At 44.2% G+C, this 23,099-nt stretch overlaps 1 protein-coding gene across 2 annotated transcripts in view; it reads right to left on the reverse strand.

Moving 5' to 3' along the window:
- cadm3 (cell adhesion molecule 3) overlaps nt 1-23,099 on the reverse strand; it is a 95,939-nt gene that overhangs the window by 12,030 nt on the left and 60,810 nt on the right. For both annotated transcript variants that reach the window (XM_030114799.1, XM_030114800.1), the window contains exons 4-7: nt 21,022-21,174; nt 15,314-15,451; nt 3,354-3,524; nt 2,638-2,728 (exon numbers count right to left, since the gene is read on the reverse strand). In XM_030114799.1, the coding sequence (XP_029970659.1) occupies nt 2,638-2,728; nt 3,354-3,524; nt 15,314-15,451; nt 21,022-21,174 (553 nt within the window). The remainder of the gene's footprint in view (nt 1-2,637; nt 2,729-3,353; nt 3,525-15,313; nt 15,452-21,021; nt 21,175-23,099) is intronic.

Raw genomic sequence — 23,099 nt, forward strand, 5'->3', positions numbered from 1 at the left:
GCGGGAGAGGGCGGGGGAGAATAAGAGGAGGGGAGCGGATCGATGGAGGTTCATCTATAATGCAGAAAGGCCAGGGGAAAGAGTGTATTTGTGTGGGCAGGATTTAAGACGTGAGCTGCAGTCGGTTTCAGTGTGTATCAGAAAAAAAAAAATTGTGTACACACCGTATCTGTGAACACGCGAGAGCTTGTACAAGCAGGTGTCTTTGTTAACTGCACCCACGTGTGCTTGTACACAAGCCGTGTTCAAACAAGCCACTATTTGCAAATAAAGGTGTCAAAAACCAGTCGTTAGCGTGCGATCGCCGCGTTTTCCTCGCACGACTGTCCAGATTGGCACCGTTATTACCTGCGCAAACAGCCCGGAGGTGTGTGAGCGCGTACACATTTCCGTGGATTTGTTGTCTTCCGCGATGGCGAGCCGCGCATAAAATCTGACACCTCGATGTAGGGATGTGTTTGCTTCATTGTGAGCCAGACTAAAGTGGCTCTGAAATCTACTTAGAGCTGTCGCATTGCCAAAGTGAAAGCTTCAATTAAAGCAAGAATTGTAACACCCTCCCTGACCTGTTTAATGGAGCCCGGGCGTCCATCAATAGATGTTTACACAGCCGAGGTGTTACGTACGGGGGAGCATTTATCCAAACGTCGTCGCGGACTCTCATTCGCTCAATGTCCAGCGGTCACACCTGGTTTAAGTGCAGCTGTGCGACTGTACGCATACATGAAAACACTGCGACGCACAGTATGAACCCTACAGAGACTGCCTGTGCTCAGACGACATTTGGTCAGATTAAAAAAATGTAATATATGAAATTTATGATGTATGTTGCTTGTGGCTGTGGAATATTCTAAAGGTTCTTGTAACAAACATATAAACGAAGCAAAGCTGAAGGAGGAGTCGCGTCTGGCAGGTTTTTCAAACTTTCCCCTTTTGTGTTGTTACAAGCAGTGTGTCTCCTGCAAATATGATCTAACACAAGCCTTTTCAAAGAGCAGGAGCTAAAGGAGGAGGAGGAGGAGGAGGAGGCTCCTTAAAAGAGGTTGCACCACATTGCACCACCAAACCCTGTTTGGAGTCCTGGGGGTGTGGAGAAGGAGTGTGTGAGTGGAACGGAGGGGGTGCGCGGGCCGATCAAGTCCTTCAGGTAGCCGGGGGGCCGTGGCCCCCGGGAGGTAATAACAGATGGTCATGTTTTTCTGTTTTTCTTTTGTTTCACACATAATAAATAGAGTTCTTAAACTGTGTGTTTTAATGGAATAATTAATAGTTTTGCTTTTATCGGAGGAAGTAAAAGGAAAATATAACGCTGGGGAGACTCACAATTCATTGTGTAAACCACTAATCTACCTCATCCAAGCAGTGAACTTAAAAACAGCACTAAAAATTCAGCCTGAGTGTCTATCCATCCATTTTCTACAACATAAGGTGGCAGGAGGCTGGTGAACAGCAGGATAGAGACTGGACAGGTCGCCAGTCCATCACAGGGCAAACACCACATACGCACGCACACACACACACCTGCGGGTTATTTAGAGACAGTTTCACCGTGCCCCATCAGTGCAACGCTCTTTATCCTGTATTTATTGCTGCTGGACGGCTGAATTCATTGATTCGGATGGCTTCTCTTCAGATTTCAGTTCAGACCATCCAAACAGTCCCTGATGGCTGACCGAGCAGTTTGTGCTCGTCTTTGTGAAGCTAAGCGGCCGTAGCCCCTCTCCAAATGGACTGTGCAATATACGTCGGTCAGCAAACGTATCCGATGTTTTTAAAGGCACGACGATCAAATTAGCTCTGATTCAAATGGTCTTTACTGCCTTCGTTCTCTTGCCAGTTCAACCTTCCGCGCTGAGTTCAGGGTGTCATCAGCGTAAATAAAGTTCAGCAGCTTGATACTTTTAACTCCGTCATCAAACTGTTGGTCTGTGTCTTTTAATGCCTTGTAAAACGTATTCCCCGCACCAGCGTTAGACACTGCAAATCACAGCTGGGGTAACAAGGGCGGTGTCAGTCGCTGGAAAGAGGATCTCCACTGCTAAAAGCTATCGATTCAGTCGGCGACAATGGTGAATTACTACAGTGAGTTCCCTTCGAAAATTCGTACATGGAAGGTTGTTCGTTGGAGCATTTAACACCTCTAATTGGCAGAGAAAGCCTCGGTTCTGCTGCAAACTGTCTCCAAACGTTGGAACACATTGGTGTATTCATTTTTTTTATCACGACTTACATGCTGATGCAGTCACACCGTAACAAAAGAAATGCTTTATAGCAGCATTTCTTTGTTTAATCACTTTCTTTGTATTGTTGCTCTTGAGTCAATAAACTGGAAAGTAATATTTTAGCCTTTATAAATGCAAATGAAATCAGTGAGTGGGCATGCATAAAGCGTCTAGACCAGAGGTGGGCAGTCCTGGTCGCGGAGGGCTGCGATCACAGTCTCTGAACGCCTCCCTGCTCCGACACACCTGAATTTCCTGAATGTGTCATCATGGAGAGCTGATAATCAGCTACTCACTACAATCAGATTTGCGGGGGCGGAGATATGTCAGGACCATGACTGCGACCTCGTCTAGGCTGTGTTTAAAGAGTGTGTGTGTGTGTGTGTGTGTGTGTGTGTGTCTGTGTGAGTCTTACTCGGGATTGCCGGTGCCCAAACACCGAAGCGAAAACTTCTCCCCCTCTCGAGGCAGATCGCTCTCGGGTTGGATCTGCACATTCGGGGAGTCTGTAAGTGAAAGACACATGAGCACACACAGAGCATGGTTACATAATCCTGGATTCATAACCACACACACATGCACTCAGCGCAGACAGTCCCATTCATTCTTCTGCTCCATCTACTCCCACCTGCAGCCTGTAGGCGTCACCATTTATCTGCCTCCCACAATGACATAACCCCCCCCCCCTTACACAACGGCAGCGCTCTCCCTCCACCGTGCAGTGAGGGCCTGCCGCCCACAGGGTGGCAGCACCGACAAACACTCTGTGGCTCCATTTATAGTTTTTTTTTTTTTTTTTTTTTTTTTTTTTCATTTAAGATGATAACCTGCTCCTCTCATCCACTGTGACTCGACTCCTGGCTAAGAGCAGCAGCGGAGTCAGGTGAAAGTCCGGTGTGGTCCTTATTACAGGCCGCTAATGTGAAATTATTGGAGCAAAAGATCAAACCGAAAAGGGGGAAAATGTGCTTATACTTCCCAATAAAAGAGAAGGTCAGAGCAGAATAAAAAAAAAGGGCAGGTTGATGTTTTACTTTGCCTTTCCCTCTAACATTTGTCTGTCCTCTACCCTCCCTTTCTTATTCCCCCAGAAGCCTCGGTGATTCCCCCCTCGCTGCCTCGCTGACTCACACAACACCCGCAGAGTCTTCTCGCTCCTCTTGTCCCCCGGGGCGAGGGACGGGTGGTCCACGGCGCAGGTGATGAGGGCGTTGTCGTCGCTGCTGGTCACCTCCAGGGTGAGCTCGCTGCTCACGTTGTAAGTGAGGTTGTCTGGAACGGACTCGATGGCGTCCAGATCCCCTGAGGAGACGGAGAAGAGGAGGGCGTCTGCATTTTAACCAGGGACAAGTATTGCACAAATGAACACAAAAAGGAAACTGAAGAGAGACAAAACATGAGCTTTGACACTGCAAAACAAAAAAAAAAAACCTTTACAGTAATTACAATGCAGCGGTTTTATCTGGGAGAACTGCGCTGAACAGCAATGACCCCCATTTGTTCCCATTAAATGAAAAATGGCTTTTCTCTGCAGTTACCTTGTGCCCCTGGGTGTTTGGTCCTGTTATCTATCATTATATGCCACATGTACTGTATGTCCAACAATGCATTCCCAACCATGTTTACAGCAATTTCAAAAAGAATATCATCATTTTCCTCCCCATAAAAGGATCAACGTCTTTCTGCTGACTCACCCTGTGGTGTATATAAGAAGTGACGCACTTAACCGGTGGTGAATATAATCACTCTGCCCAGCAGAAAATTACAACACAGTTTATCTTGGTCTATCTTTAGAGGCCTGGGTTTATCTTGATCAGGTTGCTTAAGTTCAGTCATTAGCCAGCGAACAAAGAATCTCTCAAGCAGACATTTCTAAGCAATTGAGCATTTTCTTTTTGTGTATACAGAAAGAGGCTTTAAAAAAATAAGCATTCATCCATCTTTTATATCAAGCTTAGGCTCTGTATAGGAAAGGGTCCATGCTGGACATGGCACATTACCCTTTTTTTTAATTGCCCACCGGGACTGATAGACAACATACTCTACTAACTGAGCCACAGCCACCCCTCGCCGATCAAATATACCACAGAATCAAGGATTCTAGCTCCAAATGGAACGTCGAAGACACGTGACAACATTTTCATAACATCTTTTCTCTGATACTAATTGGCGTGTTCAGTCTCTTCATCGGAATTCATCTGGGAATAGTGAGTAGTTCTGCACCTCATGGACTTTCCCTGGTTGTGAGATGAGTGGACGTCCACCCTGCAGGATGCCAGGAAGAGTGACGTGAGCCTCTCAGCAGACTCGGGTTTGCTAACCAGGCCAGCTTGTGATGTTTCATGCTGAAGGACACCAAAGGAAGGAGGGAGGCTAAAGATCTAATGCTGCTAAGTCCAGATTTCTTTGGACTTGCTTGTTCGTTGTTGCTTAGGAGACGGGCTGCATTTTCTCATGATCTGATCCATTGCTGTGGACAAAGAGGCGACTATCCTCAAGAACATTTACTTTGGCTGAAATAGAAAAACTACAGCATCCTCACTGCAATCTGTTGGAGGCGCATTTTGTTATTTAGACTTATAAAACACTTGTGATTTTCGACTTGAGGCTCTATCCACAGATTTACATATAGACTCTTTTCCGTTCGCAGTTGGTCTCCGACTTCTCGTTCATTTTTTTTTTTTTTTTGTTTTGGGTAAACTGTGCAGAGGACGGGCTGAGCTGAGGGGTAACAACAGCAGCATTACAGTTATCCGGCGTACGAGAGCACAAACACAGCCGAGACTGTCATCCCCGGGATCGCACTCTTTTGTACGGAGAAATATCAAACAGGGTGGTCGGACCGTGAAAGTGGCTGGCGGATCTTGGAAGGTGGACCAGAACCTTATCACTTACTGCACGGGCTGACGGCGCACACTCTCACATGCACACACGAGCAATAAGCGCATGTAGGTCAGGCTCATGAATAACATATTCGCCGAGGAGACAGAGATAAAGCGGAGTGAAAAACACACTCTTGCGCACACACTTTCTCCGGCATTATTTTTTTTTTTTTTCATCATCTCACTATTTTTATTCAAACACACACAGATATTATAGGTGACTCTCTCTCTCTCTCTCTCTCTCTTCTCTCCCTCTCCGGAGGACTCTTCAAATACCACTGAATCTAATGACATCTCTCTCTTTATTACCATAACCAGTCCTCTGACCCTCAGAGAAAATTAGTTTACTTTCCAGGTGCATTTCAATATTCTTACGCCACTCAGAGGAGTCTTTTCGTCACTGTCGGTCTCATTCACCATCCTCTCTCCTTCTCCACATGCACAAACACAGACGGCTCACAGCCTTTATTAAAGACCACGGATCTCTCAAACCAGACTTGGGAATGAAGAAATCCGGTTTGTTTACTCACAGGCTCTTGTGTACAGTATTTTTGAAATCATGCCATTGAGTTTTAATAAGTTTTCCAGGCCCAAGGGGTCACGGAACCGACTCAACACATTCATTAAGGAAAAAATAAGAAGCATTCAGTTTAAGTGGTTCCTCCCCAGACGGCGGTGATGCACATTTGCTCATAATTCACATTTCCTCAGTTCATTATTAGATAATCAGGGCAGATTTGCATGTTAGCTGGTACAAGAGAAGCACCGAGCAAATCAGACTGGCAAGCCGTAATGGCTTGTGCTACAATGGTTTATGTACGAGCCAGTAGATAGCGCCGCTTAAATAAATTCACCCAAACCAGCAAAAAAAAACGCAGTAATATCTGCATATCAGAAGCATGAGGGTCGCCTTTTTTTTTTTTTTTTTTTAAATATTTTGAGCCGGTTGTGAGATGTTTGCTTTTGAAATTCCAAACCCACCAATATGTGGCTCGTTACTCATTCTCCAATTATAATGTTTCCTTGGGTGTTTTGAGTAATAACCAGCATGCTGTTTCTGCAAACACAAGTCACTGCTGAATTATGTTTTCGTATAATTATTTATTGCCGTGATCACCAAAAGCAATATCATATTCACTCCTATTATAGCGGGGGGGAAAAAAAAAGCGAAAATCTTTGAATTACATCACAACAAATGGACAAATAAAATCAACCTCTGTAAGAAAAAACAGCTATAATTTCACATATTCATGAATAATGACTGACATCACTCTGCAACTGGTAGTAAATATAATAATTGCCTCGCTGTTCATTCCGATAGCTGCGTGAGACTTTTTTATGAGTTGGAAGTTTTCTGGCTGTTTTGGTTCAGTGTCCCAGCTCTCAGTTCTTATTTCCAGTTGCAGCAGCCAGCTGTTTTCAGGCCTGATAAACCCATCACACGGTATCTGTCCAAAAACGAGGCATACACAAGGTTATCAGCTAACTGGCGAACATGGCAGAGCATTCACCACCTAAAAAAGCCAGATATTTCCCTCAGGACTTGGCAGGGGCAGAAAAAAAAAAAAAAAAAGAATAAAAATGAAAAGGAGAGTGAATATTGGATTTACATTCACCGAGACACAAACACAAGTGCAAATAAATGCAAATGCTGCCCCATAAACGCTAGCTGTGTACATAGGCAAATGTTTGCAAGTGTAATGCCTTCCACATATCACTTTTATAAGGTGATAATCTGTCAGTGTTGGTTGCATGATGGCTTTTTACAAATGCACACAACAAGCTGGCTGCAGAGGAGATGTCGAAGTGCTGCGCTGTATCTTTAAAAAGTGAGGCGCAAATTAATGTTGGACATAAAGCAAACAACATGCATCCTTCAGCACAAATGAAACCACAACTATATTCGCGGATTTTATGCTCTTCGTATTGCAGAGCTCACATTAAAGGAGGAAAAAGCTGATTTTTCTTGACAATATCGGTATTAAACAAACACGGTTGTTGAAAACAGACTCATATTTCACTCTTTTTCTTCAGGTTAGCATACACGGTGAAGTTTTGTAGCACTGAATGTGTTATTGCCTCAGCACTTCAGATACTATCATTAAAGACCATTCAGTCATTTATAACAGGTGTGAAAACGAACAAATAAATAAATAAATGTATCATATCATCAAACTTGTTTTCATGAAGACTGCTAAATAATAGAAATACATTTTAATATTATGATATGAATTTTCCAGCATTAGCAAAAGTGTGTTTTCTTCAATATTCCAGCTCAGCTGCACTGCAACACCCGATTAAAACTTTATGCGAGACATGTTTTTTTCCTTGAATAAAAAGGTGGGCATCCAGCACATCCTGGATGGGAAGCTACTTCACCCAAAGGTGGAGCTGATTAGGTGCAGGAGTTGCTCGAGTATTGACCCCGAGGCGTAAAATCCACCATGTGACAATCACATCAGGAGAATCAAACCTGCAGCCGCTGCGTCCGGCCAGAGACTGAACGTGTGTGCTTGTGTCTAAATTACAACTGAAACAATTAGTCAATTAATCCATAAGCTCATTGAACAAATGGGTCAAAACCATTGTTTTGGTAATCAAACAAATGATATTGCCAGTGGGATTAAATTGTTTTGTTTGTGTCCAATGGAGGCTCAACTGTGCGGTGTCATTCGGCTAATGCATCGAGAGATTGTGAAATTGTTTCAGCAAATTGATTCTCGTTTATTTATTTATTAGTGTAGATAAAGATGGAGAATTCTCAGCCTACAGGAAGAGGAGTCCACTTTATACTACAAATGACCTTGACTTAACAAAGAAGTGCACATGAGGGATGGGAATACAGACAGATGATACCAATGAAATGTGAATATAGCAGCTGTTTGGTCCAGTCTAACACCACTGGTAACAATCGGTTTTTGTCGTTTTAAAACATTCTTTAAGTTGAAATCTCGTGTTTTTCCCTGTTTCACAACCAATCTACAGGATTAACAAAAACACTGAAGCGAAGTTGTAGGTCTGAAAATAAGTATTAGCTTGTTGCTTTAACAAATATGGTTTAACCGACCAACCAATCAATCAATGGACCAACCAACCAACTACTTATCAATCAATCAACCAACCCTTAGGACAACCAGTCAATCAAAACTGAATCAATTAGCTTCCCGTCTGCCAATCCATCCATTCATCCATCTCACTATTACTACTACTACTACTACATGTTATTTCAAGTCATTTATTAATTTCATGTTTAATTCACTTCTTTAATTCAGTCAATTCATTGATCTGTGAACACCAGCACATAATTAGGCAGCTTTGCACATTAATATGCCTTCATCTGTGCTGATGTGTGCACGTGCGTGCGCACTCCTCACACTCACATGTCATTAATGTGTCTGTATGCATGTTCTTGTTTGCATTCTGTTTTTTCATCTGGATGTAATTTTTAATGAATTCTGAAGTCTTTCGAATCACTGTCGACGAGACGCAGTGCAGATAAAGCTTGATTAATAACAAAAAACCTGCTTTATTATTGATGAAAACTATGGTGACATCCTTGATGTGAAATAAGAAATGATAACAGTAAAAAAAAAAACAAGTGGTTGAATCACAGAGAAGACCGAAAGTGAACAAGTGTGCAGACTTTCGACTGATCGAGGTGCTTAACCTCAGGCGACTCCGGCTGAGCTGCTCTGTCGCCACAAGTAGAAAATTCCTGTTCTTCCAGGCATCCAAGAAGTGTCAAAATCTGTAACTGTAAGGGGGGTAAAATATCTTATGCTCAGGGGGAAAAAAAAAAAAAAAAAAAAAACCAGACTTGGTTAAAGCGAAGGTTTTAAAATGGTTTCATTTTTAATTAGATTATGAGTGGGCGAGAGAACCGGCGTCCGATTCTGGAGCTGAGAGGAGGTCATCTAATTTGGAAAGTAAGCTTATTAGTCCGGTTACTGGATTACTGAGTGCTGATATATTTTAGCTCTGCAGTGTGAGTCTCTCCTCTACAGTGGAGGACGTGACTGAGTACATTCACTCTGCTACTGTACTCTTCTGGATTATTGATTCCACAGTTTACATTCCGCAGTAATGTGCACTATATATTTCAGAGACCACGAATCACAAACAGACATAAAAATGGGTAACAAAAGCGCAGATAAAGAACAAAAGGGGGATGTATAGGCTGGTAACAGCAGCTACATTCACCATCAGCTACATTGTCTAAGTTTAAAATGAGACCAGTATATTAGACTTTATTAACAATGCTGATCTGTCATTGACATTGACAGTATTGTACTCAGTTTAAACCTAACACGGCTCGTTCATCCGCTGCAACATTAATGTATTTATTGTAGATATTTGAAATGCACATTTTTACACGCAGCTTCAGAGCTGTACCATACAGCCGCCTCGTACTCTGAGGAAACTGGTGATTCGCTACAGTCTCCTAAAATAGAAATAATTCAATTAATAGGGGAAAAAAAGTGATGAATCATCGTTATGTGCCGCCCCATTTTGTTCATTTTCACAGTGTGATTGCGGTTCAATTGATTGATTCGATTTTGATTTTCGCCTTCTTTTTTTTTTTTTTTTTCCATTAGACCGCACCCGAGTGGATCATCTTCTGCTAATGCCTTCTGTCTCCTGTCACCTCCTTCCTCGCACCAATCGCCCGCATGACCTCCTCGCCGGTCCTCGTCCCTCAGCATCCCTTTTTCCCTGCGCGGCTATCATCTCCCCGACCATCTCAATCTCAATCTCGTCTCCCCATCTCTCCCGTCAAAACTCTTTCAACGTGACGAACCGAGACACCGTGAAAATTGTTTCTTCTGATGAAGCCGATTTAAAAATCAAACCATTTTTTTCCAACCGGCGTCGGCATCCTTTACATCCTGGAGCCATATGCAGGTACGCTCAAAGCAGAAAACACAGGTGGCACATAATGCGCTAACAACAAGTCAGTCTCAGAACAGACACCCGGCAGAGTCGGTTCCTTCTTATTTCTTTTGATTCTTTCTGTACAAAGTCTCGTTGGCACGATTACATTTTTTTAATTCGAGACTTTTCCTCGCAGTGGTGTTTTGATCTGAATGCCCCCTTCGGTCCCCGTCTTCCTCCTCCATTATGTCGCTTCGTCCAGACACACGCCCATGTACCCCTCACCAACCGCTCCACTTTCTGCATTATGACAATTTGGGCCGGTTTTCAACCGGTATGGCCTTAAGTGCCACCATAAATCCCCATTATCCCCAATCCAATACATCGATGTCACTAAATGATCCATAGCCCTTTCACACAGTACAACTAATACAGTCTTCAAAGCTCTTAGCCTTTCATTCTTCTCAATTACCACTCCCTTTCCCGCACTCTCTCCTGCTCTCTGTCTTCCCTCCTCTCTCTGCTCTGTCTGTCTAAATCCTCTTTCCGGATTTCTCTCTCCATTTCGTCAGCCTTCCCTCCTTTCGCGCCCCTCTCTCCTGTTGCGCGCCTTGGTCCCCTCTTCTTTTCAAACCGGTCCCCCTCCGCTTCATCCTCTCGCCTCTCAATCTGCTCCAACTCAGCCACAAAGCCGCCTCGCTCCTTCTGCCGTGGTTTTCCTAATTCCCCCTCCTGCTCTCTTCTTCTCCTCCTGCCTCCTCCTCTCTGCATCTCCCTCTCCTCGCGGCTTCCATCACGTCTTTGCAGTCGCGCCGTCTATTTTTATGCACACACACACAGCCGTTCATTCACACACTCTCCTCTGTTCTCTGTTTTCTCAGCCCTTCACTGTCACTTTCTTGATACAAGGCAACTTTCTCCTCTCCATGCTATCTCTCTTTCCCTCAAGACACACACCACACACACACTCTCTCTCTCTCTCTCTCAGGTTTCTCAGTAGTGAGCAGAAGTCAACACACACACACACACACACACACACACACTGCTGCTGCCGCTGCATGAATGAGAGGCTGCAATAATAACACGCTGACCCGTGGTGATCTTCCACTATCCAGCCGGAGATGAGCTCTTCGTGACAGTGTGTATACGTGCATGATTATCATCTGTCCATTACCAGTGTTTGTGTGCTGAACCGAAGAGGTTTGTGCATGCCCGAGTGTGTGTGTGTGTGTGTGTGTGTGTGTGAGAGGGTGCGCCGCTCCGGCGATGAGTGATCGCTGTCGTGCAGTGTCAGGACGGCTGAGCGAGGCCTCAAACGCAACATCATTCACGCTGACTCCCACCTCTTTAAGATCGTTCCGCGGCTGTCTCCGCTTCCCTCCGCTCTCCCTCGAGTTCAACCAAAAACACAAATCGGGAACTCTGTTTCTGATGTACACGCAAAAACATCACCGATCCCGACACTTGACATATCTGTACAAACATTCGCGGTGTAGTGGTTAGCACTCTCGCCTCTGAGTACTATCTGAGTATCTCCATTTTCTCACAGTCCAAAAGTACGTGTTTGAAGTTAATTGCTGACTCATTTAACTGCCTGCGTCTGCGTGTGTGTTTGTTTCTGTGAGCTCTGTAATGGACAGTCGTCCTGCTGTGACAGGTTTCCCCAGAGAACGTTTGGGGGAAAAAAAGAAAAAGTTTAAAAAGTAAAGCTCTACTTCAAGGAAAGGCTGGGTTTCAGAGGTTTTTTTTTTTGTTTTTTTTTTTTTGGTGCTCATTCATGATTTACAGGCTTATAGTTTGGCATGCATGTGATTAATTGCAGTTTAGAAGTTAAATACTGTTCTCCAAACAAGTTAGAAAACAATACCTTTAAAGTAATAAATCCTCAAATCTTGCTGAATTGCAGTCAGAGGGGAGAAAAAAAAAAAACAAACAAGACAAATCATGGCTGAAAGCAGCACCAATCAAAGCTGCTGGTGTTAGTTGTCAAATGATCTAAAACTTTCTTTCACATTAAGCTTCAAATTGCAATAAAATCAACACATTTTACATTAAAAAAAAACCAGCCAGACTGAGTCTAGCTTTAAACATTCTCTCATCCATGGTGCAATCCAAGCTGCGAGTTTTGTGATCTGATCTATAACAGCAGATAACCTGTGACATTCACTTTCCATCACACTGTCTGGAATCTGTCATCCTTAAGTCCAATACCTTCATGGATTTGCAGTTCGCTGCGGTAGCCCTTTAAAATGTAGTTAAGCTTGGCCAACCCTAACGCAGTTATTGAAGAAAGGTGAAGACCATGAAGAAAAGCAATCATTAATTGCACGTCTGCGAGAGAATACAAACTCCGGTCCTGGAGGTGCTGCACATCCATCAACCACGCCAACACCTTTACTTTCCGACTTGCCACGTAAAGGGCACACTACTCTCTGCAGTGGCATTAAATGCGCTGCTGGCGTAAATCAAGCAGCGTGGATATTTTCATTTTCTACAGACATATATCTATATATATATATATATATATATATATATATATATATAATCCAGGGGATAAGTCTATTTCATTAGGCCAGGTAGTTCTTTGACAACTCCACAGTGTGGCTCTCCCAAAAAATCCAATCAGTGTTCAGTTCACTCCAGACAACTTTATTTCTCTCTTATGGGCAATTTCTCGCAGGTTCCAGTGCGTCAAAGCCATCTCCACAAACAGGCGTCAATCAACAGAGTTTAAAGATAAAAATATTAGAATGCTAACAGTTTGAGATGTGACAGCGTCAGGAAACATATATAATCATGCAAAGCTGTCATAAAGTAGACAATGAACGAGACACACTCAGCAGAGTCAAAGCACATCCACACACACCGAGTGGTGACGGGGTCAGACTGCATCGGGGTCGGTTTACATGACAAATGATGCTCAGATTCACTGAAAATGCAAAGCGGATCCTGAGGTGGAACTTTTGGAAAATGATCTGACTCCGTGGAAACGCAACTTTCTGGAAATGCTCCAGTTCGATGGCGAAAACATGACTACTGTGCAGGATGTAGTGGTAGTGGTCATAGTGAATAATTCCTCTGCACGTGTGTGTGTAGGAATAACAATCTGACTGTGGTCTGTCCATATGAATGTCCTCGTACTTTTCATTTTTAATGTTTATAGCATGCACTGGCACTCACTACTGCGCCAACATGAAAACTACATCCTTTTCAGTGTTTCTGTCATGTAAACATTATTTTACAAATGTTTGCTGTGTAAATGAAAAGCTTTTCTCGATGGAAAACACATAAATAAGGTGTTTTTTCTTGAAACGTCATCGTGTAAACGGGGCCTTCGTCGTATGGGCCGGGCAGCCGGGGGATCGACCTGCCAACCCAGTCCTCCAGCTGAGCCACAGTCACCCAGAAATAAGACAGAAAGAATTCAGTCACCAAAAAAAAACCCATTTAAAATGGATTTTTTTTTTTTTTTGCTCTGCTTTCAAATAGATGTTGCTTTTCTGCTTGCATTCATATGAAATCCCATACACTGTGGTGTGTGTGTGTGTGTGTGTGTGTGTGTGTGTGGGCATGTGAAGAAATTATGTCTCAAGCCATCTGTGGCTAAATATCATTGTCAGTAAGTGGAAGAGTGCAGCTTTTTGTGATTTGAGTGTAGTGACCCTTTAATGCAAAATCCAGTCCCTGTAAAAAAAAAAAAGAAAAAGAAAAGCAACAATCTCAGCACTTCTCTCCTTTCTCTCCGTCTCCTGTTTTTAGTTCAGCTGTAACAAAAGGACCAGATAATCTGTCCTCAGGCGGGCAGCTCTCCCATTCCTCCTTCTCTTTGTAGCTTTAGTCCATTCTTTTGATTCCTTTCAATCCATAATTATAGCAAACACGAACGCTGCCAAAGCGTCAGGACACAAGATGGGCATTTTTGCATTACAAAGCCCCAGTGTAGAATTTTCACATCAATAAATCCTTATCGCGTCATATCATCACATTATATTAGAATAATTACCGTAGAAAAGGCCACTCAAAAGAAGATTCGCCCGGCTAAACAATGCGGTTTATATAAAGTAGGATTTGGCGGGGCGTCAGCCGGAGAGCTCTCCTCGCAGACAGAGGGCGCTGTTCTTCAGGAGCGCCCGGATCTTCCGGCTCTCGTGGTTTTCTTGAGAGGGCAGATGGTGGAAGGAGCGAAAGGGCAACAAAAACAACACTTCCAACATGTTTGTTCTGCTCTGTAAAGCAAAACAGAAAAACCTCTGACTGATGAAGCAACAAGAAGCAGAGGGGTTTGTGGGAAACATGGTTGTAATTTGGAGAAACACTGCCACTGCCAATACCACTGGTGTGACTCAGACGCTGCCAATCGGCTCCTTGATTTTCAGTTTATCTGAAAGAAAAAAGCCAGCTAATTTGTCCTCTCATGACATCCTCTCTGTGCTCCCCTCTGGCTCTCCCTTTCTCTTCCCCGCTCATTTCTCTCGTTTATCTGTAACAAAAGACCGCTCGGCCCGACCTCATGCAAAGCTCTCTCTATCTCTGCTTCTGTGTTCGACCTCATCCCTTCATCCTCTCCTCCGCCCTGCCTTTTATTGCCGGATTCTGTCGTTATCCCCGGCTAGATCCGACCCACGCTATCGCTCGCGCTCTGTTGTGTCACTCCCAGTTACAGAGAAGTTGCAGCCCAACACACACACACACACACACACACACACGCACACACACCTACATACACACAAAGTTGTGAGAATAACCTCGCCAACAAGACGCACATGATATAGAATAAATGCAAACGCATCCACAGTTTCCAAACACATGCAGAGGCACAAATTTGCTGGATCAGGAGAGGAAGAAGTGATGAAGGAAGGAGGGCACAAGCACACTCACAGCGTGCGATCTCGCTAGCGCGTACACACACATATGCAGTCGCAGGTTTAGGTCACGCAGAGAGGCAGCAGGCAATATGGCAAGTACGCAATAGACGCAGCGTGATCTCACGCACAATCAAAACCACACAGAAACAGTCACGTGTGAGGCATATGTGCGCTCCGGTGCTGCGAGTGTAGATGCAGAAATCCCACACACCGGACAGCGAAGGATCAAACACACACACACACAAACAAACAACAAAGACGACACAGTAAAACCACATTTCTGAAGAGCATCCCTCCTTTTACATACCCACACACACACGCTCCTACACACACACACACACACACACACACACGACCACATATCAGCTTTCTTCCTCTTTTTGTGCGATGACTGCGCACACGGAGTTGTACGACCTTACAATCCAAACATCCCCCGACCCACAGACACACTCAGGACATCTGCATCTCTCACCTTCCAGCTTCTCCTCTCCTCTGTACCAGTGCAGCTTGGCGGGGGGTTTGCTGCCGGTGCTGGTGCAGGTCAGGGTGACTTTGTTCCCCTCCTGCACGGCGGTCTCAAAGCCCGAGATCTGAGGCTTCCCGGGCACACCTAGACCAGAGCCAGATATAAATATTGTGAGTGGGAGAGAAAGAGAAAGGTGGCAAAATATCTATGCTTCTGGGGCTGACCTTGTAGCTGGAAAAGGTATTTGACAAAAAAAAAAAAAAAAAAAAAAGAAGGCCATAAGGTGAGCTGGGTTGCATCAAATGCAAGGCGTGACGCGGATCACCGGCAAACCGCAATACGGCACCGTTCATTTCACAGACAGTTCAGAATTCATCTGGTCAGTTGTGAAAACTGTGACAGAAACCAGCCGGGAGAAAAAAAAAAAAAATAATGATGCAGACTGGCAATGATGTGCACCAAGGATTGTTCATAGTCGTGGTTTAAATGACCTTCCGGAAGCATCAGATCCACCGTCTCCATTATAAATGTTTGTCATGGCTGCTGCACTAGAATATCTCTCTGCTTTGCTGACATGCAAACCAATTAAGGCTGTGCGGATAATGACCGTTTGAATCTCAGAAGGAAAGGCCGAAGTGGCTCACAGTTTCTGCAATCGCGGCTGAACCTCTTGGAGATGAGGCTGCGCTGGACGGCGAGGCTCTGGTTCAGCGCTGGAGCGATGCATGCTCCCTGCTCCCTGCTTCCTGTGTTACTCTCAAATGCCAAACAATTCAGTGTGAAGATGGCACACTTTCTTTGTCTCATGCAACAATGAACCGAATATTTCTCAATAGTCGGGAATTAATTTTGATAGAACAAGGAGACTGAAAGCGCCGAGACTTACCTGCAGCCATTTTTAGATTTACTGGCATTTCACAGGTAAAATACTTGATAGAAATATTTGCAAATAATCTCAATAATGTTAATGCAATATAATGTGACAGTAAAACCTGTTGCATGGAGGTGTAGCGCTCTCATCTCAAGAACGTCTTCCAGTCAGGGCTCTTTGTATGTGTGTGTGTGTGTTTGCATGTTCTCCCCTTATGTGTGTGTGTTTTCTCCAGATTCCTCTCACACACCAGAAACGTTCATCTGATGGCCCGTTTACATGCTTTAAAGTGAAAACGCAGTTTCAATGATCTGCTTGCACAGAAGACGCTGAAAATGTAACTTTTAAGGTGGAATGTTAAAAAAACTATTCTGATGAAACGTCTCAATGGAAACGAGGAAAAATTCAACTTGTTTCCATGTTATTCCATTGGTAATGTTCATTTCGTATTGTTTGCTGCACACTTGTGTGATTTCGTTACAAAAACGACCAACAGCGCCCACTAGTGGCCCAACATTAAAAAAACCTGCATCTTAAAACATTGCTGTGTAAATGTGAAACTTTTCTGAAATGAAAACTCAAAAAAAAAACCAAGGCGTTTTCTCTTGAAAAGACGTGTAAATGGGGCCTCAGTACACTCTAAACCGCTCGGAGTGGGTGTCTTATCTGCTGGATGAACTAATGCTAAGGTTGCGTTTAATTATCATGTAAGTCATGACTAAGAAATTTCATAAGAAATTTGGACAATAACATAATAACAAACTCTCACTGTGTCTTTTTTTCCGTCTTTTTTTAATACGATTGAAAAGGTCAGACTTTTAGCAAGACTTCAGAAAATGACGGGAGCATGAAGAAATCCGAACGCAGAGACAAAAAAAAAAAAAAATATTCCCCAAAGAAAATGATAAAATCCTTCATTAACTTAACAGCAGTACTTGTGGCACACATATTAAGTGCTTCAACATTTCCAGTGAAGCCCCAAATGGCAGAACGGCTGTCTTCTGAGATGATCGTGAAATTGCAATTAATTGGACGAGCACAATAATAACGCCTTATCCCTTTAAAGTCAGGCAGCGTGAGTTCTGCATTACCTCTGACAGTCCTGGCATTTCTGCAGTTCACGCCGCTCTGGTAAATAGCATTGTGTGACTGTTCGTACTCAGCAGCTGCGGTCAGTTCAGAATGTCAAGTAAATTATACTTCACAAAAATTATTAAATACAAATCCCTGTATTCATTAAGCGAGAGCCGTGGCGGGGGGTTTTGAATAACCGGGCACGGCTGAGTTTTCAGGAGCGCTGCTTTGGGTGACGGGGAAAGGTGTGGCCTCCTCACACCAGGAACTCCTGACTCCGCTTCCTGCTGCTGAGGTGTTCCTCCACGTTCACACGCGCTCGCCTGAAATAAGACTAGTCTGCATAATTACGACACCCTCTTGGAGGGCGAGCTGAAGTGAAAATAAGACGTGGTGGGAAAAAAACGAATCCTCACGCTGCCAGATCTCTCCCGATCCGCTCTGCCTTCGCCATCATGGTTGAAGGCTCGAGGAGGACATTTTCTGAAGTTGCCGTATTCCATCTGGAGCCGCTGTGGGCGGCACTTTCTTCCGAATGTTGGCGGAGTTTACTGTCATTCTGCTTTTGAAAATAATGAACATTCGGCTTGCCATCCACCGCAAACTGCTGTCTGGTGCGCTACAGCAGGAGAACGCACAAATGACGGGGGTGCAGACGGGGAGAGGCTGAGGCAGGAATATGAAGATAGATGAATATGAATGATGAAAATCAAGGTTTGGCTCCAATTATTAAAATACTTGAAAAGTTTCGAGCATTTAGGTGGTGTGTGGGGAGATGGATAAAGAGATAAAGATGTGAAGTAACCAAGGTATACATCAAAAATATAAAAAGTTGTCAATTTTTAATGTGGCTGTATTTGATGTAGTGCACTGTGTGCGGAAGCTCTCTGGCAGTAAAATAGCATTGAATATTAATGAGGGAATAATACTGCTGGTAGTATAGGATGGGCTGAAGAAGCCCTGTCGAGACCCTTTTCTTTTTTTTTTTCTCTGCGAGAAGAATAAAAGAGAATAAAGCCGGTATAAATTATTCTCTCCTTAGCTCGGGACGGCGCTCCGGCACGCCTCACGTCTCACTCTCACTGACACACAGTCGTTTAAAACTGACCGCACTCAGCAGTTTTGCACTGATGTGCGGTGGCGTGTGCAGCGGTCAAACCCCGCCCCACAGCCCCTTCCCCACCACATGTCAAAACAAACACACACACACACACACACACACACACGGCGCCCGGCCAAAACTCCTCATCGCTGCCTGATTTTCCCATAGGGGTCCACGGGTTTTAGACATTTTACCATACATTTTTAATGGCCTGGCTCCCTCTCGGGGGTCATGAAATATTTATTGAACGCAGAATACAGTGTCACAGCCGTCAATTACAGCGAATACAAAATGCCGGAATCACAATTACTGCAAAACTGCTGGAAATGCTGAGGGATGGTTCTCAATGTTAATTTGAGTCTAAAGAAGTGAACTAGTCCTGCTTTCACCTCCTGCTCCAGCCCACGTGATCCTGCTTCCCCCGCTCATATTTTTATCACACCACTTAATGCTCTTCCATATACTTTCTAGCATTGCCAGAAAATCTGACTAAACATCGACAAAATGATTTATTCAGGGTGCTCCCCCTGCTGCTCGCTGACTAATCCGAAATTTTGAGGAGGAACGTGTTCGTCGGCCTTTTTTTTTTTTTTTAACGGCTGGAACAGCCGTGTAAACATAAGCCACCCTGCCCCACCCTGAATTATCTAAATTTTTACATCTCTTGTTTCCACTAAGTGCATTTTCCAAGAGAATTAGGCGGAAGCCCCCGTGCGGCTGCAGCTCGTCATCCAAGAATTTGTTGGCAAACTTCTACGTACCGAATGAGAAAAGCTGCGAGGAAGAGACGAGTTTTGATTAAACCTCCTCAAAAATCACAAGCTGACTTGCAGTTGTAATGTACTGCCTATCAGTGTTGGAGTGCGACACATATGAGTTTAAATTTCTCATGATCAACCCAAAGATCGGCTCAATTTCAGTGCAAATATGTTAAAAAAAAAAAAAAAGTGGAACTGGATGCTTTGAAGTGTTGGCTGCAAATCTGCCCACCATATTCACCCAGGAATATCAGACCAGCTGGCCTTTCCATGTATATATACAGCAGAGTGCATTGTGGTTATATGAATATTAGCTGGTGCAGCCCAACACATGGTTTTGTTCTCATCTTCAAGCAAAGCGGCGGAACGCTGCCAAAAGAAGCTGACGCCGAGTTACAGAAACAACTCCACTAACAAGAATCAATACTTGAAAGACTGTTGGTGGGGGCTCCGGAGCTGATTAGCCCAATATTGAATCAATAAAGGGGCCGTTTCTCCGCTGAGAGGGGAGGCCGCAATTTATTGCCTGCTGCAGGGAAGCGTCTCACATAGGTAATAACATCCATCTCGCAGAAGATGAGTGGAGCTGGTTTATCTCAACATGAGCGTTATATGAGGTCAGAGCCTTACACAAAGGTTAACGGTATGAGCAGGAATCTGGATCTAAGTGAATGAAGGCGTCACTGCAGGCTGCAGCAGCGCAGCATCACGGTCTGTTCAGTCTCACTCTCCCGCTCGTCTTTTGCATACACGTCGATGTTTGTCGGTTAATCTGTGGCCAATTTCAGATTGGAAAGAATGCAAAATCAAAATAGCATTTTCACTTTAAAGGGAAACCGGCAATTTTACACATGATGAATCAGATTATTCATCCCCAGGCGTAAAAGATCTGAAGACTAGATGCAATTGAGTTGCGTTACTGGCAATGGTTTTCAGTGCTTTAGCAGCTTTAACCATGCTACAATTTAAACCTCCGGATACGGCTGTGTTTACTGCGCTGATTGCGGGGATTCTTTCTAAATCAGCGCCTCACAAGTCTCTAAAGTTTGTGCAAGTTCGACACTAAATTGCCGGAGGAGCGGTGCTGCGCTTCAAGCTGACAGGCAACTTCCCCGAGTCAGAGTTACAATGGACATCTACAAGGTGAAACATAATTTAGCAAAGAGAGCGCTTAAACTCTGCTGGGTAGAGGACACAATACCACAGCGGCAGGCCAAAGTGGATTTCAGCTGCTTTTCCACCTAACTTTGACAATTCTGTAATTTGATGGGCATACATTTCCCGTGTTTCATCTCCAAGTGGCTGGTGGAGAAAGGCTATAATTTTTGTAAAATTGGTGTAAACAACAAGACAACAGGGCAGAAAATCAGAAAATATGCCACGGGCTTCGTATAATCCATTTAAATTTGTCACAATCCCACAGGTTCGGGAGAGAAATTAAGACAGACTGCAGCCAGGCTGATTTGTACAGACATCAATCAATCTGGAAGGAGACATGCCTGAGCCCGAGCACAAGGATCCTGCACCATTAGTCCTCAGCGAGAACAAAGCAATACTTTCAGACAAGCCTAGGTGAGACGGCAGAGTATGGGAAAAAAAAAGCCTTTGAATCGTTCTTACAGAAAGGAGTCCTCCTTCAAGGACAGACGGGAGACGGAAAGGTTAGAGCGAAGGGAGTTTTACTAAAAGTGAGAACTGAATTATTAAAATGGTGAAAGCGTTTTCCTCTGTGTGTTTGTTTACTTTTTTATTTTCACAAAAACGCAGGCACGGCAGGTTGAATCCACACTTCCTTAAGGTTTGGAAAAGTCGCGACATCTGTTCGCAGACATTCACATGCGCGTGTGTGTGAAGGCCGGCGTCGCGTGTGTGTGTGTGTGTGTGTGTGCGGCGCGTCTCTGCGGCCCACCTAGCACGGTGACGGTGGCCCGGGCGGTGCGGACCGGCATGGTGAAGATGGAGCAGGTGTACTCGCCCTCGTCGGACAGCTGCACGTCGGCGATGGTGATGGAGAGCTCGGTGGGAGTCGAGCGGTGCAGCTGGATGCGGTTGTCTCTCAGCGCTGAAGCAGAAGAAAACACACAAAACAAACATCGGCGGTCAGGAAAAAAAAAAGTGCTTTTAGGTTGCTTTCAAACTTTAATGAGTGGTTGCAAAATGAATTCCGATTTTTTTGGTTTAATGATTATGACATTAAAATGATGAATTGTCAGAAAGTTAATCATAAAGGACGAGAGAGGATGAGAAGAAAGCGTGAATGACTTGTCGGAGAGGGTGGGAAGGAAGAGGGAAGAGCCACAAAGGAAGTGAAGAAAGCTGCAGCGAGATAATAGAAGAAGAAAGGAGAGCAAAAGAAAAAAGGAAACCGGAGAAGATGCTATGATTCAGTCCTATTTTTGCTCACATGGCGTCAAATAGAACGCACTCGACTCAAAGCACTTCATTATCTGATCGAGAGAAGGAAAAAGGGAGCAAAACGAGTGACCAACGGGAGTGAAGAGAGGGAAAAGAAAGGAAGGTAAGCAATTTAACAAGGTTACACAGAAAAGAGAAAAAAGTAAAGCGAGAGAAAGGCGGGAAAAAAAAGGGAGAGTTGTGTAAAAGAAAAGTTGACATGTTGGAGAAAGCAGAAGAAGAGACAACAAAAAGAAAGGGTGGGAATACAGTGAGAAAAATAAAGGTGAGGAGAAGAGAGAAAGCAATCGTGTTAATGAGGCAACGCAAGGATGGAGAGGACAGAGTGAGAGGAAAAGAGGAGGATGATGATGATGATGATGATGATGCACAGAATCGAAATCACCAGAGAAAAGAAAGTTAAATAGAAAGAAGAAGTCGAGGAGGGAATTGAAGTGTTTAGAGGGGTGAAGAATGATGTAAGATGAGGAGGAGGAGGAGAGGTGATGAAGACGGGGTGAGAGAGAGAGAGAGAGAGAGAGATGGGTAGAAAATAGCAGAGAAGTGTGAACGAGGCGAAGCAAGACAAAGAGCAAAGAGAGGGGAGAGGAGACGCAAATTGAGAATGAGAGACGGAAGAAAGTGCATGAGAGAGAAAAAACAAAGAACAATAAAACAGAGGAAGCATAAATAGCAAAGAGAATAAGAGAGAGACCATGAGGGACGAGTGGGGGAGGAAGGAGAGGTGGGATGGGGGGGAGGAAACATAAGAGAGACCTAAATGGCTTTGTCATCAATGAGAAATCCAGCCATGAAAGAGGGAGAGAGCGCAAGCGACCGAGATAGATGATGATGATGAAATGCTACGAAATAACCACTCGTTTCCGTGATAGCATTGACCTCTGCAGTGTTTGTGCAGCGTGATTGCTGCCTGTCTTCCTGCCTCCCCGTCCGCCTGTCTATCCAGATGCCTATCTGTCTATCGCCGCGTCTCAATAAAGGATTTTCGGCTTTGTTCTCCGGCGCCATCACGCAGAGTCGGCTCTCCGCAAATAAAGGCCGAATGTATAACAACCAGGCTGCAAGAAAGCAGATACACGTAAGGGGGGGGAAAAAAAAAAACGGTGGAGCTCAAGGAGCCGTGGGATGGACCTGTTTTCATTTGCGCACTTGTTGCAAACACAAATATGCAAAATCAGTTGAGTGAAAACTTAAGTCACTCTAAACAAGCTTTGCACAGTTATAAAATATGTAGCTCGCCACGACAGAAACATTATCCGTGATGTGTTAGAAGAGCGATGAAAATGTTTCAACGCCAGTTAAAACCAACCTACTCAAAGTATGGAGGAACAAGCTCAACAGTTGGAGCTGTTTGTGAACAGGAACTGGCATTTTACACGCTTTTAAAGCAACTCCGCTCAGGAGGCGCAATGATGCTGACCTCCGCTGGTTCATGTTGATGTAGCAGGAAGGAACCACGTCTGCAGTAACGCCGTGTGCACTCCTACGTCGCTGCAGCTGCAGCATCCAATTTACACCGAGAAATCTTAAAAAAGGTGGAGTGTGTGGCATTGCCAAACAAGTGTGTGTGTG

Source organism: Salarias fasciatus, chromosome 18 (assembly GCF_902148845.1).
Source record: "Salarias fasciatus chromosome 18, fSalaFa1.1, whole genome shotgun sequence".
Taxonomy (NCBI): domain Eukaryota; kingdom Metazoa; phylum Chordata; class Actinopteri; order Blenniiformes; family Blenniidae; genus Salarias; species Salarias fasciatus.